A 16,901-nucleotide genomic window follows, 5' to 3' on the forward strand; every position below is an offset into this window, starting at 1 on the left:
CCACTGTAGGAAACATCCTCTCCACATCCACTCTATCTGTGTCCTCTGGTCCTAGACTCCCCCACTATCTGAAACATCCTCTCCATATCCACTCTGTCTGTACCCTCTGGTCCTAGACTCCCCGACTATAGGAAACATCCTCTCCACATCCACTCTACCTGTGTCCTCTGCTCCTAGACTCCCCCACTATAGTAAACATCCCCTTCACATCCACTCTATCCGCGCCCTCTGGTCCTAGACTCCCCCACTATCTGAAACGTCCTCTCCATATCCACTCTGTCTGTACCCTCTGGTCCTAGACTCCCCGACTATAGGAAACATCCTCTCCACAGCCACTCTATATGTGCCCTCTGGTCCTAGACTCCCTCACTGTAGGAAACATCCTCCCCACATATACTCAGTGTCCTCTGGTCCTAGACTCCCCCAATACAAATGCAAATAAATGCTAGATTTTGGTAAGACTGATCAAAATAGGACATACATGGTAAATGGTAGGGCATTAAAGAATGCTTTAGAACAGAGGGATCTAGGAATAATGATGCATAGTTCCCTGAAGGTGGAATCTCATGTGGACAGGGTGATGAAGAAAGCTTTTGGTCTGCTGGCCTTTATTAATCAGAGCATTGAGTATTGGAGTTGGGATATAATGTTGAAATTGTATAAGGCATTTGTAAGGCCAAATTTGCAGTATTGTGTACAGTCCTGGTCACCGAATTATCGGAAAGATGTCAACAAATTTGAGAGAGTACAGAGAAGATTTACTGGAATGTTACCTGGGTTTCATCTCCTGAGTTACAGAGAAAGGTTTAACAAGTTGGGTCTATATTCTTTGGAGCGTAGGATGGAGACGATTGTTCCCTGGAGGCAGCGCCGGACAAACACAACCAGTCAGGGTGATGCTTCAAGTTATTTTATTGAGTCTTTGCAAAAGCCACAAAAATGCAGAGCTTGTTCAACCACAGAAACGTCAGGGTGGGACACAATAGGGAAATGAACCAAACCCTTCCCAAGGAAAAGTGTTCCACTGGAAAAGCTATCGGTCGGAATCCATTCATTCCAATCGGAAACATTCCAACTGACAACCCCGTGATCTAAAGAAATTGATGCCTTGAACCCATCCCTTCCAATGAGCCAGAATTCGAATGGGACCCGCCTCTCCCTAACAAATCCACTGCAGTGAAACCAAGTTTTCCCGATGGACGGCGTCACGGCTGCCTGTTCCACTCACTACGTCGCTCGGGGTCTCTGACTGATGCCTCCCTGGGAGGTGGGGGTGGGTTCTATACCAGGGCTCACGTTAGCCGGGTGGAGTCTGCTGACAAGTCCAGGCGGGTCGGACTCGCGGTGGGGGCGGCCGCGGGGGCTTTCAGAGAGCCGAAGATGCTGCTGTGTGTGCCCGAGTGACTGGAATGGGACAGGGTAGAAAGGGGCAGTGACGTGGGTAGTGACGTGATGCTGTGGTAGGGGTGTGTGTTGGAATGGGTCGTATTTGTGCAGAAACGCCACGCCAAGCTGCAAAGGTGGAGGATCTTCCTCCTGACTCCTCGCCGCCTCAGATCGCCCAGGGCGACAGCGGTGCGCCCCGGACCGCATGATTTAAAGAACTGCAGTCATTGGGAAGCGATTCACTCCACAGCACTTCTCCCCAAGGTAGAGGCGGAAATATCCCTGTCACGGAAAGTGGAATGGAAGAGGTTAGTGAGTTTCTGTGCCGTGAAGCGTGAATGGGATCTGATCCCGTACAGTATTTTCTGACTTCTAAGCTTGAAAAACTTACCCCCTCTCCCCATGTCCGTCCCCAGCTATTCCTCACGATCCAGTACGGCATCCCCCTTTCTAAAAAATCAGAAAACGGACAGAGTGAGATTCTCCTCCGAATCAGCGGCCGCACCCCTCACACTTCCTCGCTGAGCCCCGCGTCGCTGGCCTGTTCTCCAGGGACCGGGCGCTGGGGTAGAGAGGGATCCGACGCACGGCGTGCGAGGGTAGGAGAGGCTCAGACCGGGCATTCAACCTTGTTCACAGGGAGAACCATCGCTGGGCACACCGAGGGCGTGGAGAACCAGGAATGTGAGAGTGGTCAGAGGGATTTACTCTGGGCGGTGGACGGGGAAGGCTAGGAAAAGATTCAATGATTAACTGAGAAGAAGGAACACCGTGCGTTAATCAGAGATGAAAGTATAATAGCAATACAGTAGCTTAACTTTTAAATATGGAACAATGGTCGCTCTTTTACCCCGGTTCTGCTCCGCGCAGATACGCCCTTGGCACTGTGTGTTCTCTGCGTGTTAGCACTAAGCGAAGGCTCTGTTTGCAGCCCCAGGCGGAAGGGCGGGAGGATGAAGGGGATCTGGAGGGATTTTCCGCTTGGAGGAAAATGCTGTAGCAGCATTGGACAAGTGGTTGTATCACGGAGATAGAGCCGGCCAGAGATGAGTGAGGAGGAATTGATTTATCCGGAGGGTGGTGAACGGCCAAGCCATTGGGTTTAAAGCAGAGTTCAACAGGTTCCTTATTAGTCCGGGTGTCAGGGAGAAGTGGGAGAATGGGTTTGGCAGTCATGATAAATGAACCACGATTGAATGGCGGAGTAGATTCGACGGGCCGAATGGCCTAATCCTGCTCCAACGTCTTACGGTCTTGTAAGGTCGAGGTGCTGGTCACTGTTTGCGAATACTCCCAGTGCGTGGGGCGGGGGGGCGCGGCGTGAGATGCGCAGGGAGGTAGGATACAGAGATGGATAATTAGTAAATGTCTCTGTGTCTCGGACTTGATGAATGGCACAGCGCACCGTCCACGGCACAGCGCCCCGCTGATCAGAGACGGGAGGTGGTACTCACGGTAGCCGAATCCCACAATGCACACCACGTGGCTCAATTTCCTCAAAGGGCACCTGAATGAGCTAGGACGCAGTATTCCCCTCCTGTAGGTCTGTGGGAAAGCGAGAAAAGATAAGTGTCAGCTTCTTTACAGCCTTACCCTTCGCCCACGGTCCCAGGTCCTGTAGGTTAGGACGGGAGCTCGCTCAGCGTCGGGGATGAGCCCCAGGAATGGGATCGTGGGGTTCATTCGGAGCCAAAATGGGCCAAGCCGTGAGACACGTGGACAGGCATACAGACAGGGAGAGGACCCGGAGTGACGAGATTGGGTGGGAAGGACTTACTGGGTTGTAGGGCTGTTTCCACGCTGAAGGGTTAGAGTGAGAGAACGCGGACAGAGAGAGGGGAGACCTCCAGTGAGTGAGTGAGCGAGAGAGAGAGAGAGAGAGAGAGAGAGAGAGAGAGAGAACAGAGAGGGACGGGAGAGGACCTCTAGTGAGTATGTGAGGGAGAGAGAGAGAGAGAGAGAGAGAGAGAGAGAGAACAAAGAGACATGGGAGAGGACGTCTAGTGAGTGAGTGTGAGTGAGAGAACAGAGTGAGAGTGGGAGAGGACCTCTAGTGAGTGAGAGAGATAGAGAGAGTACAGAGAGAGATGGGAAAGGACCTCCAGTTAATGTGAGTGTGAGTGTGAGTGAGAGAGATAGAGAAGAGAACAGAGAGAGATGATAAATAACAAGGTTCCACACGGAAGGTTGGTTAGGAAGGTTCAATCGTTAGGCATTAATATCGAAGTAGTCAAATGGGTTCAGCAGTGGCTGGATGGGAGACGCCAGAGAGTAGTGGTGGATGACTGTGTGTCAGATTGGTGCCTCGGGGATCTGTACTGGCTCCAATGTTGTTTGTCATATTAATGATCTGGATGAGGGGGTGGTAAATTGGATTAGTAAGTATGGAGATGATACTAAGATAGGTGGCGTTGTGGCTAATGAAAGAGGTTTTCAAAGCTTGCAGAGAGATTTAGGCCAGTTAGAAGAGTGGGCTGAAAGATGGCGGATGGAGTCTAATGCTGAAAAATGTGAGGTGCTACATTTTGGTAGAACTAATCAAAATAGGACTACATGGTAAATGGTAAATGGTAGGGCATTGACGAATGCTGTAGAACGTAGGGATCTAGGAATAATGGTGCATAGTTCCCTGAAAGTGGAATCTCATGTGGACAGGGTGGTGAAGAAAGCTTTTGCTATGCTGGCCTTTATTAATCAGAGCAGTGAGTATAGGAGTTGGGATGTAATGTTGAAATTGTACAAGGCATTGGTGAAGCCAAATTTGGAGTATTGTGTACAGTTCTGGTCACCGAATTATAGGAAAGATATCAATAAAATTGAGAGAGTACAGAGGAGATTTACTAGAATGCTAGTGTGTGTGAGTGTGAGTGTGAGTGGCCCGCTAGTGAGTGTGTGAGAGACGGAAGAGAACAGAAAGAGATGCAAAGAACTCTAGTGAGCGAGAGAGAGAGAGAGAGAAGAGAGAGAACACAGAGAGAGATGGGAGAGGACCTCTAGTGAGTGAGAGAGAGGGAGAGAGAACAGAGAGAGATGGGAGAGAACGTCTGGAATATCTACGTCTGAGTTCCTGAGGCTGACCCGGGACTTGCACGACTGACATAGTGAAAACCGAGTGGAAGCTGCTAACATAAATAAGGAAGCATTGAACACCGCCATTTACACCCCCAGAGATGGAGGTCGTCCATTGCTGCCGAAAGCGTCCGCAGCGTCACGGGCTGTAAGTATTATTTGTAATATTCAGTGCTGTCTGCTGGAAAAAAAACTCTAAAATTCCCATTAAGTTGTCGAGCTTATTGTCATCCACGTGTGCAGGGATGGTGGGCGATGTTTCACGGTGAACGTTGCTGTCTTGGGGCAGAACGTCCAGTAGACACTACGAGTGGGTTTCTCTGACACCGTCATCCCGTTTGAAACCACGCTTCCCTGAGGACACCAGCCGAGGCCCCGCTCGACGGCGATGCTGCACTGAATCGTAGCCGGGTGTTGAAAACCGTGGAGACAGCCAGCAGCGGTCTCGTCACATCTGTGCGGCGGGGGGTGGGAGCGGGAGAAATGGTCGCAGAAGGGGCAGAGAGTTGCGTCAGGGTTTATAGGAGGAGGGGGCGTAGATACCGACAGGCGGGTGGGGATCTCGACTCTTTTCGTGCGATCGGGAGAAGCGAACAGCTTACTTTCAGCAGGACGGCGTTCATTGAGACGACAATGGGTCCTCTTCGGTACACCCACTTCTGCATTTCTGAAGGAGAAAAAGTGAAACGTCACAAAGAGGTGAGCTGTGGCCCTTCAGGCCGTCTCCCACCATTCTATCCCCCCTCAGCTTGAACGCCGCGCAGGGCGTACGTTATCGGGTATTTACACTGCAGGGTATTTGGCCCATCGAGTTGCGCCACGACTGCCCGCAATCCCAAACCCCAACTCGCAGCTAGTTCCTATCTAGCCTGTTCACATGACCCCCCACCCCCCACCCCCGTCATTCCCACCCTGACCCGCACACTGGGCAGGTTAAAAAGAAGGGAAACGTGACCCCGCAGCTTTTCTCGCAACAAATTCTCCCCTCAATTCGGCTGCCGGCAGACAGAACATTATCTCGTGATTTTCCCCGACGACATTCAGCCCATCAAGTTAGTGCTGCTCTCCCTGCAATCGTAACACCTACCCCATTTAACCAACAACCTCACCCCTCCGCCCTCCTCACCTTTCACTCACAGACCAGGGCTACGAGATTATACCATAAGACCAAAAGATATAGGAGCAGAATGAGGCCATTCGGGCCATTGAGTCCGCTCCGCCATTTCATCACGGCCGATCCATTTTCCCTTTCAGCCTCAATCTCCTGTCTTCTCCCCGTATCCCTTCGTGCCCTGATTGAACAAGATTCTGACAACCTCTGCCATAAATGTACGTAAAGACTTGCCCTCTACAGCCGCCTGTGCTAACAAATTCCACAGACAGACCATTCTCTGACTAAAAAGATTCCTTCTCATCTCCGTTCTGAAAAGAGATGACTCTCTATTCTGAGACTCTGTCTTCTGGTCTGAGACTCTCCCACCATAGGAAACATCCTCTCCACATTCACTCTATCGAGGCCTATCACCGCTCGATAGGTTTCTACGAGGTCGCCCCTCATTCTTCTGAATTCCAGTGACTGCAGTCCCAGAGACACCGAACGCTCCTCATACGACAGGTACTTCACTCCCGGAATCAGTTTCCTGAACCTCCTTTGAACCCTCTCCAGTGTCAGCACATCCTTTCTTTTAAGATAACGGACCAAAACAGCTCACAACACTCCAAGCGAGGCTTCGCCAGTGCTTTAGAAAACCTCAATATTACCTCCTTGTGTTTTACATATTCTAGTCCTCCTGAAACGACAGCTCTCTCTCTCTCTCTCTCTCTCTCACACACACACACACACACACACACACACAGCACCAGTGGTCGGAATCGAACGCGGTTCACTGGAGCAGTTGGGCAGCCGCACTACCCGCTGAGCCACAGCCAACGGGCCAGCCTCTGGCCCTCGTATAAGGGCTTCCACAGCGAACCTACGGACCTGCCCCTTCAAAGCGACTACGGGTCACGCCCTCTCCGCCTGTCTCTGCAAGTGTGCACGGCGACAAAAGCGACCCGGTTTACAAAGTTCTCCCCACCCCCCACCCCCCCACCCCCACGCTCCATTGCGTCCTCCAAACCATTCTGGTCTATTTGGCGAGTCGGGTTGGGGTAGGGGAAGAGAACAGCGAGAGGCACCGCGCTCTTGCCTCCCCACCCCTTCCCCACCCTCTACACCCCGGATACTCACCTCGCTCATAAGGGGTGATGCATCGGAAGGTCTTTATCTTGGCGACACGTCTCCGGCTTACTTGTCTGCACGTACACTTCCTGGCCTTGTAGGGGTATTCCTTTCGAGAAATCAACCCCCCTGTTAACAGAAAGCAGGATTATCTCCCTCCTCTTCAATTCCACCTCGCCTCCCCACCTTGCACAGCCCTGAGGGGGAGAGGATCCCAGAGACTCACCCGGCCCCCACGCTTAGAACACAGGGCGGATCACGGCATTGAGCCAACTCTTTACCCTGCTCTAAGATCAATCTAATCCTCCCCTTACACACAGCCCTCCATTTTTCTCACATCTAAGAGCTTCTTAAATGCCCCGAATGTATCAGCCTCTACCACCACCCCTGTCAGGGATCTGAAAACACTCAGCACAAGACGGTCCTAACCGCCTGAGTTTTATCTCCACCTCTAATTCTCCTCTTTCCGGTAATCTGCTTCCCCTTCGCCCTTCGTTTCCCCTTCCGATTAACGCGGTTCTCTGGAGCCGTTGGACAGCCGCACTACCCTCTGAGCCACAGCCAACGGGCCAGCCTCTGGCCCTACGTTAACCCCGGTAACACCGCACCCAACACCCCCCCCCCGGGCACTCTTCCGTCACCTCCTCCCATCAACTCCCCGCATCTGACACTGTACCCTTCCCCTCCACCTCACTCCCCCTATCACTATCACCAGCCCTCGCCTGGGCTCCCCTATCCGCCTCACTCTTCCCCTCACCTGTCTATACTGGCTATCGCTCTTCTGCCCATCACAATCGAAAGGCGGAATAGCCCCCCTCCCCCCAGCCCCCAGCCCTGTTTTTCAAGCCGCTCCGCATCAGAAAGCGATCATCCAACTGCCCTGGCCAGTCCAGATCGCCTCGGGGTCCACCCCCACCACAGGCGATCTGTGATCTCAGATTGATTGAGTCTTGCCCCAAAGCCCTTCCCCTAAATGTCCGTCCTCCATCGCAGGGGCAGCCCGTTCCCCACCGGCCTCTCAAACACCGGTAACACTCCACCAGTCAGGCGGCATCCGCGGAGAGAGAGGCTGAGATAAAGTGTCACACTGGACCTGGTATCAGTGCCACGAGGGGGTGCAGGGAAGGGATATAGATGGGATAAGTGAATGGGCATGCGTACAGTTGGGGTTATGTATACACGATGGTCACATTTAAAGAGACAGAATGGGAAGTGCACCCCAACACTGGAGGAACTCAGCAGGTCTATGAATGGGCAATTCAGTCCTCTGTGTAGACGCTGCCTGACCTGCTGAGTTCCTCTAGCATTTTGTCAGTCTTTCTCCGGACTTCCCACATCTGCAGAACATCTTGTGGTTGGGAGGCACGGTGAGAAGCTTGCGTCATCCAGACCGGTCATTACACTGAGGTCACAGAATGAAACGGAAGGCAGGGCAGCGCGGTAGCGCAGTGGTTAGCACGGCACTCTACGGTCCGGCTTCAACTCCCTTTAACCGCTGTCTTCCAGCAGCTTGCACGTTCTCCCGTGACCCAATGACTTCTCCCCGGGTGCTCCGGTTGGTAGATTGTAACTTGCCCCGTGGTTAGTCTCGGGTTCAATTGCAGGTTGCGGGGCGGCGCAGCTCGAAGGGCTGCCGTGGAAATAAACATAAAATGAAGTGTTCCAGTTACCGAGAAAGCGCAGCGTGGGGAGGCAGATCGAGTGCACGGACCACGAAGAGGGAGGTCGGCAGATGAAGGCTCGTAACACCAGCATCGGAGCCTTCCTTAAGCCTGGTGTACATTTCAATCAGCCGCTGTGTCTGCTGCCTGATTTTTTTGGGGGGTCGGGGTGTGTGAAGAGAAACTGACCAGGATGAGAGAAGTCCTCAGTTATCCTGGCTGCTTCCTCGAGGCAGCGGGAATTGCAGATGGGGAGGCTAATATTAAGATCAGATGTTTGGGAAGGAGTAAGGATAAGGTGGGGGACGATAGATAACGGCCTCCCTCTAGCCTTATTCAATGCCTTTCAATGCTACAGAGAGAGGAGAGGAGAGGTTTGCGATTCCGTGTTACCATTCGGGCTTTCCGTGCAGTGTGCCGGTCTTCACAGATCAGAAAGACAGAGAACATGCTTACCTAGACGTACTATACTGTAGAACGCGCTGAAGGGAAAACCACCTTTACAAGCCCTGTCGTACGAGTCACAGTCCAGGATCTCTGCGGACATAAACCAGAGGAGACTTCAGTCACGGCGACAGGGATGAGGTGTGTGTGTGTGTGTGTGTGTGTGTGTGTGTGTGTGTGTGTGAGTGTGTGAGTGTGTGTGTGTGTGTGAGTGTGTGTGTGTCTGTGTGTGTGTGAGTGTGAGTGTGTGCGTGTCTGTCTCTGTGTGCGTGTGTGTGTGTATGTGTGTGTGTGAGTGTGAGTGTGTGCGTGTCTGTCTCTGTGTGCGTGTGTGTGTGTGCGCGTGTGTGTGTGTGTGTCTGTCTCTGTGTGCGTGTGTGTGTATGTGTGTGTGTGTGTGTGAGTGTGTGTGTGTGTGTGTCTGTGTGTGTGTGTGTGTGTCTGTCTCTGTGTGCGTGTGTGTGTATGTGTGTGTGTGAGTGTGAGTGTGTGTCTGTGTGTGTGTCTGTGTCTGTCTCTGTGCGTCTGTGTGTGTATGTGTGTGTGTGTGAGTGTGAGTGTGTGTGTGTCTGTCTGTGTGTGTGTGTATGTGTGTGTGTGAGTGTGTGTGTGAGTGTGAGTGTGAGTGTGTGTGTCTGTGTGTGTGTGTGTCTTTGTGTGTCTGTGTGCGGGTGGTTGGGGTTGAGCGGAATCGGGGCGGCAGGGGGGTGCGGGTTGGGGAGAGGGTGGTATACGCGGGCATTACCTTGCTCCGAGAGGACAGTCAGTGATTTCGTCTTCAAGTACCACAGCGACTCGACATTGGCAACGCACGCAAAAGCCCAGGACGCAGAGCACCTCCTCTGCAGGGAGAGATGAGAGCATGCATATGTTTTGTCTGTTCCTGCCTCTGCAATCTGGCCCCCCTCAGCAGCCTCCACCCACTCCCCAACTTCCACTCGACCTTCCCGCAGTTACCTGTTCTATTCCGGATTTTGTCTGTACACACTTTAACGGTTACACTCTATTCTGCGCGGTTATTGTCTTACCTTGTTCCACTTCAACGCACCGTGTAGTAAGAGCATATGACATAGGATTGGAAATACGCCATTCGGCTCACTGACCTGTTCCGCCGTTCCTCAACGACTGATTTATTGTCCCTCTCAACCACATTTTCCTGCCTTCTCACGCAACCTTTGACACTCTGACTGACCTGCCGACGCCTGATTTAAATCTGCCCGATGACTTGTCCCCGACAGCTGTCTGTGGCAACAAATTCCACAGATTCACCAGCTCTGACAAAAGAAATGCATTGAACCATAGAACCATAGAACACTACAGCACAGAAAACAGGCCATTCGGCCCCTCTATGCTGTGCCGAAACTTTAATGTATTCCGCTACTCCCATTGACCTGCATGCAGTCCATAACCCTCCAGACCGCTCCCATCCATGTACCTATCAAATTTATTCTTAAAACTTAAGAGCGACCCTGCTTTTACCACGTCTGAAAGCAGTTCGTTCCACACTCCCACCACTCTCTCAGTGAAGAAGTTCCCCCTAATGTTCCCCATCAACTTTTCCACTTTCACCCTAAAGCATTGTCCTCTCGTATTTATCTCTCCTAATCTAAGTGGAAAGAGCCTATTCACATTCATTCTGTCTACACCCCTCATAATTTTGCAAACCTCCTCATCTCCGTTCTTAACGGACACCCCTCTAAGCAGAGGCTGCTCCCTCCGGTCCTGGACTCTCCCAATATAGGAAACATCCTCTCCATATCCACTCTATCTGTGTCCTCTGGTCCTGGACTCTCCCACTATAGGAAACATCCTCTCCATATCCACTCTATCTGTGTCCTCTGGTCCTAGACTCCCCCACTATAGGAAACATCCTCTCCACATCCACTCTATCTGTGTCCTCTGGTCCTAGACTCCCCCACTACAGGAAACATCCTCTCCACATCCACTCTATCTGTGCCCTCTGGTCCTAGACTTCCCCAATACAGGAAACATCTTATCCACATCCACTCTATCTGTGTCCTCTGGTCCTAGACTGCCCCACTATAGGAAACATCCTCTCCACATGCACTCTATCTGTGTCCTATGGTCCTAGACTCTCCCACTATAGGAAACATCCTCTCTACATCCACTCTATCTGTGTCCTCTGGTCCTAGACTCCCCCACTATAGGAAACATCCTCTCCACATCCACTCTATCTGTGTCCTCTGGACCTAGACTCTCCCACTATAGGAAACATCCTCTCTACATCCACTCTATCTGTGTCCTCTGGTCCTAGACTCTCCTACTAAAGGAAACTGTCGAAGTTCTGAAACAGAAGTTGGGACGCACCTGATTTCTGACCACAGTTACAGCTCCTTTGCTACGCCAGTCCCATTGGCGTGTTATCCGACATTCTGTCAGGGGTTTGGCCATGGGTATCTTCGCCATCTCCTCCATCCAGGATGAGTCGTTCATCATTACCGGGTTGAGGTAGAACTGATTGAATTCTTCGTCTGAGGAGCGGGGAAGGAAGGGATGCATTTTAGAATTATCGACGTTTCTGCCCAGGCGCAGGCAGTTCCTCTGGAGGCGTGGAGTCGTGGGCTGGAGGTTTATGGCTGGCAGGCCTGGGAATGCTGGGCTTCAGATGTACTGCACTGGAGCCCGTGCTTCGGCCCTCTTTGTGCCAACTCTGATGCCAAATTCAACTCTCTTCATCTGACTGCACGGGAACTACATCCCTCTATTCCCTGCATGTCTGCGTGTCTGCCTAAATGCCGTTTACATACCACGCTTGTAGCGGCTTTCCGCACCGCCCTGCAAGCCCATTCCGGACTCCCACCACTGTGTAAAATATCTGCCCTCACATCTCCCCTAAACTTTTCCCTTCACCCCTTCTCAAAGATTGTCTCGTCTGGGTAGCCTCGTTTCAAAGATGTTCCCTCTTCTATTTGACCCGTGCACTCTTGGAACAGGACCATCAGTCTCATTCCGGACTATGCTTAACAACTTTATGAACTTTTGCTGGAGAAAACAACCCAAGTTTGGCCAACTTCTCCTGACATGTAATACTGATTTATCGAGACAGCACCTTCTCTGATGAACACAGCAGATTCTAGAATCGCAGCTTGTCAGACAGCGTCTGTGGTGATGGAAGCAGGGAGAGTGCTGCAAAACAAAGTTCCTTTCTTCCACAGTGGCGCAGAGGGTTGAGCCACTGCGTCAGTGATCCAGAGATCCGGGTTCGATCCCCGTCTCCAGTCATGTGTGTGTGTGTGTGTGTGTGTGTGTGTGTGTGTGTGTGTGTGTGAGAGAGAGAGAGAGATACGTGTGTGTGTGAGAGAGAGAGAGAGATACGTGTGTGTGTGTGAGAGAGAGAGAGAGAGATACGTGTGTGTGAGTGAGAGAGAGAGACAGAGAGAGATACGTGTGTGTGTGTGTGAGAGAGAGAGAGAGATACGTGTGTGTGTGACAGAGAGAGAGATACGTGTGTGTGAGAGGGAGAGAGATACGTGTGTGTGTGAGAGAGAGACAGAGAGAGATACGTGTGTGTGTGAGAGAGAGAGAGAGAGATACGTGTGTTTGTGTGAGAGAGAGAGAGATACGTGTGTGTGTGAGAGAGAGGGAGAGAGAGACAGAGAGAGCGATACGCGTGTGTGTGAGAGAGAGAGAGAGAGGGAGAGAGAGAGATACGTGTGTGTGTGAGAGAGAGAGAGAGGGAGAGAGAGATACGTTTGTGTGTGAGAGAGAGGGAGAGAGAGACAGAGAGAGCGATACGTGTGTTTCTGTGTGTGACAGAGAGGGAGAGAGAGAGAGAGAGACGTGTGTGTGTGAGAGAGAGAGAGAGATACGTGTGTGTGTGAGAGAGAGAGACAGAGAGAGATACGTGTGTGTGTGAGAGAGAGGGAGAGAGAGACAGAGAGAGCAATACGTGTGTGTGTGTCTGAGAGAGAGAGGGAGAGAGAGAGAGAGATACGTGTGTGTGTGTCAGAGAGAGAGAGAGGGAGAGAGAGATACGTTTGTGTGTGAGAGAGAGGCAGAGAGAGACAGAGAGAGCGATACGTGTGTGTGTGTGAGAGAGTTATGAGTGTGTGAGTGTGAGAGAGATACGTGTGTGTGAGAGAGGGAGAGATACGTGTGTGTGTGAGAGAGATACGTGTGTGTGTGAGAGAGAGAGAGATACGTGTGTGTGTGAGAGAGAGAGATACGTGTGAGTGTGTGAGAGAGAGAGAGATACATGTGTGCGTGAGAGGGAGAGAGCGATACGTGTGTGTGTGTGTGTGTGTGAGAGAGAGAGAGAGAGAGAGAGATACATGTGTGTGTGAGAGGGAGAGAGCGATACGTGTGTGTGTGCGTGTGAGAGAGAGAGAGAGCGGTACGTGTGTGTGAGAGAGAGAGAGTTATGTGTGTGAGTGTGAGAGAGATACGTGTGTGTGTGAGTAGAGTTATGTGTGTGTGAGAGAGAGAGGGGTACGTATGTGTGAATCACTGTAATTAACCAACCGGCTCAATGGGCTTTTGGGCAGGTCCAAATTCACACCGGCCATTTGGCATGGAGAGCAGGTGCTGTGCTGTGCGAATGTGGACCGGACTCTCCCACAGCCGCACGGGTGGGGAGGGGTGTTGTGTCACAACAGGCTGCCGGTACCTGTCATGTCACTGAATTCGGTGATTCCATGCTCGGCCGTTCCTGTGTCGTCCTTCTCAAACATCTGAGCCTTCTTCATGTTCTCCACAAAGATCTGGAAACGGCGATTCTCTTCTGCCGAGAGAGAGGGAGTGTGTAAGGAGAGGGAGAGAGGGGAGAGGAGGATGAGAGTGAGAGGCAGAGATAAAGAGGTGAGAGAAATGTAAAGTGTGTGTGTGGGGACAGAGAGAAAGTGAGAAGGGACAGAATGAGGAGGAGAGAGTGGGGCGAGGAGGAGAGTGTGAATGTGTAAGAGAGAGCAGGACAGAGAAAAAGGGAGTGGGGGAGGGTGTAGAAGGGGTTGTTGGTGCCCAGTAGAACCCTCTGTTCCTCCACCCCTCTCTCCCTCCCTCCCCACTCCCTTTGCCCGACCCCCTTCTCCCCATCCCTTCCCGGGACAGAACGAGTCCGGTTCCCCTTACCTTCCTCTCCGTCATAACTCCTGTTGTAAGCCACTTTGAACTCCTCGAAATCGGACCGCATTTGGAACTGGGGACGGAAGAAGTTGCCGTTAGTCGGGAATCTCCTTCCCTCAATCCGTGTCGCTGGGAACCTCTGAGAAGGCCATCCCAGCCCTGAGCAGTGCGGGCCGCCCCCGCCCGCCCTCTCCCCGGTACGGACACACCCTTGGTGTGGAGGGCGTGGAGGGCGACGGGGTTAGTGAAGGTGCGGTAGAGGGGAAGGGGACAGTGTGGAAGTGGCCGTGGTGGTTGATGCAGTGGAGGGGGATGAAACTGTCGAGAATACGGGAGTGAAGAGGAATGGAGGGGGGGCGGTTTAGAGGGGAGGGGAGTGAGGAGTGGTGGAGGGGGTTGTAGGGGGATAGATGGGGATGGAGAGGGAGGGGGATGGGGACGGAGTGGGGAGCGAAAGGAAAATACAGGGCAGTGAGGGGACAGGCGGTAGGGGAGTGAGGTCAAGGGCGAGGGAGGGCACTGAGGGGAAGGGAAATGAGGTGGAGCAGTGGCGAGGGAGGGAGGCCGGATGGGGTGAGGACAGGAAGTGTTGGGGGAGGGAACGGAGGGAGTGAGTGTGGAGTTGAAGTGAGTGCATGTGGACGGTGGGGGATGAGTGGTTGTGTTGGGTGAAGGGAGGGAAGACGGACGCAGAGTTTGAAACGGGATGAAAAGGAACCGAGAGGAATGGGCGATGCTGTTGGATGGGGTGGGGTGGGGGGGGGGTGGTCTCTGCAAGAGTGGGGCAGAGGTTTAGGTTGAGTGGTGAAAGGCTGAGCAGGAATCTGAGCGGTAAATTCTACACCCAGCGGGTACTGAATGCATGGGACGAGCTGCCGGGTGAAGTAAGGGTGAGCCGGATTATTCCCAGGGCAGCTCCATCCGTCCACATTCGGAAGGGACCGTGATGGGCCAGTACCGAACGCAGGGCGGGCACCGTGGTCGGCAGCGACTGGTTGAGCCGAATGGCCTGTCCCCTCCGAGACCCCGCAGCGGTGAGACTCTCCAGCACTACCGCTGTTCAGCAGCCGCCTCGGCTGCCTGGTGTCCCGGGTCGTAGGCGAGCGGGTCCCCCAGGGTCCCGACGTCCCGCTCCGAAACGGCCGAAGGGACCTCATGGTCAGCGCGCCTCGGCGCTCCCTCACTCACCATCGCCTCATCTTCTGGCAGATCCGCCGGGGAGGAGCACCGAGACGGGACGACCTGGGTCGCCACCAGGCAGGCAACGAGAAGCCGGAACATTGCGATATCCGCACCCGATACCGAACAACAGAGCAGGACCTGGAGTTGGGGGTGAGAGTGATAAAACAATTTCGAACCGATGGGCGGCTCAGAAAATTGTACAAGGGTCGCGCCCTTCCGTGGGGCAGAGTTCCCTCAGCACCCCACCACAGTGCGAACCTCCTCCTCACCGCCCATCACAGCGCAGCCCTCCCTGACTCAGAATGGAGCACCGTCATCACTCCTCTGACCATTAGGAACCCCCTCCCTCCCTCCCGTCCCACTCCCCTCTCAACACGGATCCCTCAAACCCTTCCTACGGTGCGGAGTCCCCCCTCACCAGCACTGTTCCCCACCCCTCCGCTTACACTGTGCGGAGATCCTGCCTGATTTGCCCCTCCAGCAGTGCGGTGGTCTCACCCCCTGACTGTCCCGGAGCGCAGATCTCCCTCACACCCCACCTCGGTGAGGGATCCCTCCTCACTCGCGCCTCCCTCAGCACTGACACCAGGGGTGCCTCACTGCACTGAGCTGGGTGGGGGAGACGGTGACTGACTGAGAGGGAGATCGACATCCTCTGCCCCACCCGTCAGACTAGCCCCGTTCCAGGAAGCCAGTCTCTCCAAGGACGAACACTGGCAATTCCTGACATCGTGCTCACTCACCACACTCGTTCGGACAACTCCAGCCGCTGTGGTGGACTGCAAGGATGTCTACCGTCTCTTATAGTCCCTGTCTGGCCCCTTCACCCCCCCCCCCCATCTGATCCTATCAACCCCCCGCCCCCGTCCAATGGACACCCCGAACTGATAAGGACCTGAACGATGTTACAATCCCACTTCCCCCTTCCACCAACGGTCGCCCACCGTCGCCCACTTCCCCCCACCCTCCCGAACTGCTCGGACGTTAGTAACCCTCTCCTCGGCCCTCTCTACTGAAGCAGCAGCCCTCGCCGCTCTGCCTCAGAATCTGAGGAATGCGTTGCCACAGTCGACTGTGGAGGCAAACTCACTGAGTGAATTTAGAGCAGAGGTCGATAAGCTCTTGATTAGACAGGCCTTGAAAGGTTATAGGGAGAAGGCAGGAGAATGGGGTTGAGATGGATAATAAATCAGCCAAGATGGGATAGAGAAGCAGACTCGATGGGCTGAATGGCCTGTCACACCTCTACACACACACACACACACACACACACACACACACACACACACACACATCTCATTTGAATTTCCCCCTCTCAACTTAAACACATGTCCTCTAGTTTTAGACGTTACAATGCAGGTGATGGAAAGGTACCAGCTGCCTACTCCATCTTGCCCTCCCCGGGGTCCCGGTATCTCTTTCTCCCACTCCAGAGAAGCCACGGGGATCTGGGGGGCAGCAGAGTGGAGTCAGCAGCCCTCGGCACTCCCTCACTCACTATCTCATTGTCCTCCACACAGTCCAAGTGAGAAGGGATAGAAGAGGTTGGCACCACATTGTGGGCCAAAGGGCCAGTCCTGCGCTGTGATGCTCTATGGCATCTCCCCTCAGCTTCCGCCGCTCCAGAGAAAACCACCCAAGCTTCTCCAGCCTCTCGCAACAGCACACACCCTGTAATCCAGGCAGCATCTGGGTGGAACTCCTCTGCAGCCCTCCAAAGCCTCCTCACCCTTCCTGTGGAGGGGAGGCCAGAACTGAGGGAAATTTCTCCAGAAGTGGCTCAACTAGAGTTGCAGAAAGCTGCAACGTTACTTCCTGACTCCTGAACTTAAGAAAGACGAGCTTGTCGTCGGCTT

At 53.3% G+C, this 16,901-nt stretch overlaps 1 protein-coding gene across 1 annotated transcript; it reads right to left on the reverse strand.

Annotated features, from left to right (window-relative positions):
• Nucleotides 1–894: 894 nt before the first annotated feature.
• LOC140192803 (cathepsin F-like) lies at nt 895–15,868 on the reverse strand. Its single transcript, XM_072250281.1, has 12 exons — nt 15,789–15,868; nt 15,052–15,183; nt 13,870–13,936; nt 13,409–13,522; nt 11,110–11,273; nt 9,527–9,623; nt 8,794–8,874; nt 6,686–6,805; nt 5,058–5,122; nt 2,841–2,931; nt 1,778–1,836; nt 895–1,668 (listed from the first exon to the last, which is right to left on the reverse strand). The coding sequence occupies exons 2-12, from the start codon at nt 15,142–15,144 to the stop codon at nt 1,597–1,599; spliced, it is 1,023 nt and encodes a 340-aa protein (XP_072106382.1). The 5' UTR covers nt 15,145–15,183; nt 15,789–15,868; the 3' UTR covers nt 895–1,596.
• Between the last annotated feature and the right edge of the window lie 1,033 nt (nt 15,869–16,901).

This window comes from Mobula birostris, unplaced genomic scaffold (genome assembly GCF_030028105.1).
Source record: "Mobula birostris isolate sMobBir1 unplaced genomic scaffold, sMobBir1.hap1 scaffold_268, whole genome shotgun sequence".
Taxonomy (NCBI): domain Eukaryota; kingdom Metazoa; phylum Chordata; class Chondrichthyes; order Myliobatiformes; family Myliobatidae; genus Mobula; species Mobula birostris.

Coding starts and splice junctions, on each gene's coding strand:
- LOC140192803 (XM_072250281.1), bottom strand. CDS start 15,144: ATGTTCCGGCTTCTCGTTGCCTGCCTGGTGGCGACCCAGGTCGTCCCG. Junction 8,875..9,526: donor GACTGTCCTCTCGGAGCAAG/GTAATGCCCGCG, acceptor TTATGTCCGCAG/AGATCCTGGACTGTGACTCG. Junction 1,669..1,777: donor GACGGACATGGGGAGAGGGG/GTAAGTTTTTCA, acceptor TTTCCGTGACAG/GGATATTTCCGCCTCTACCT.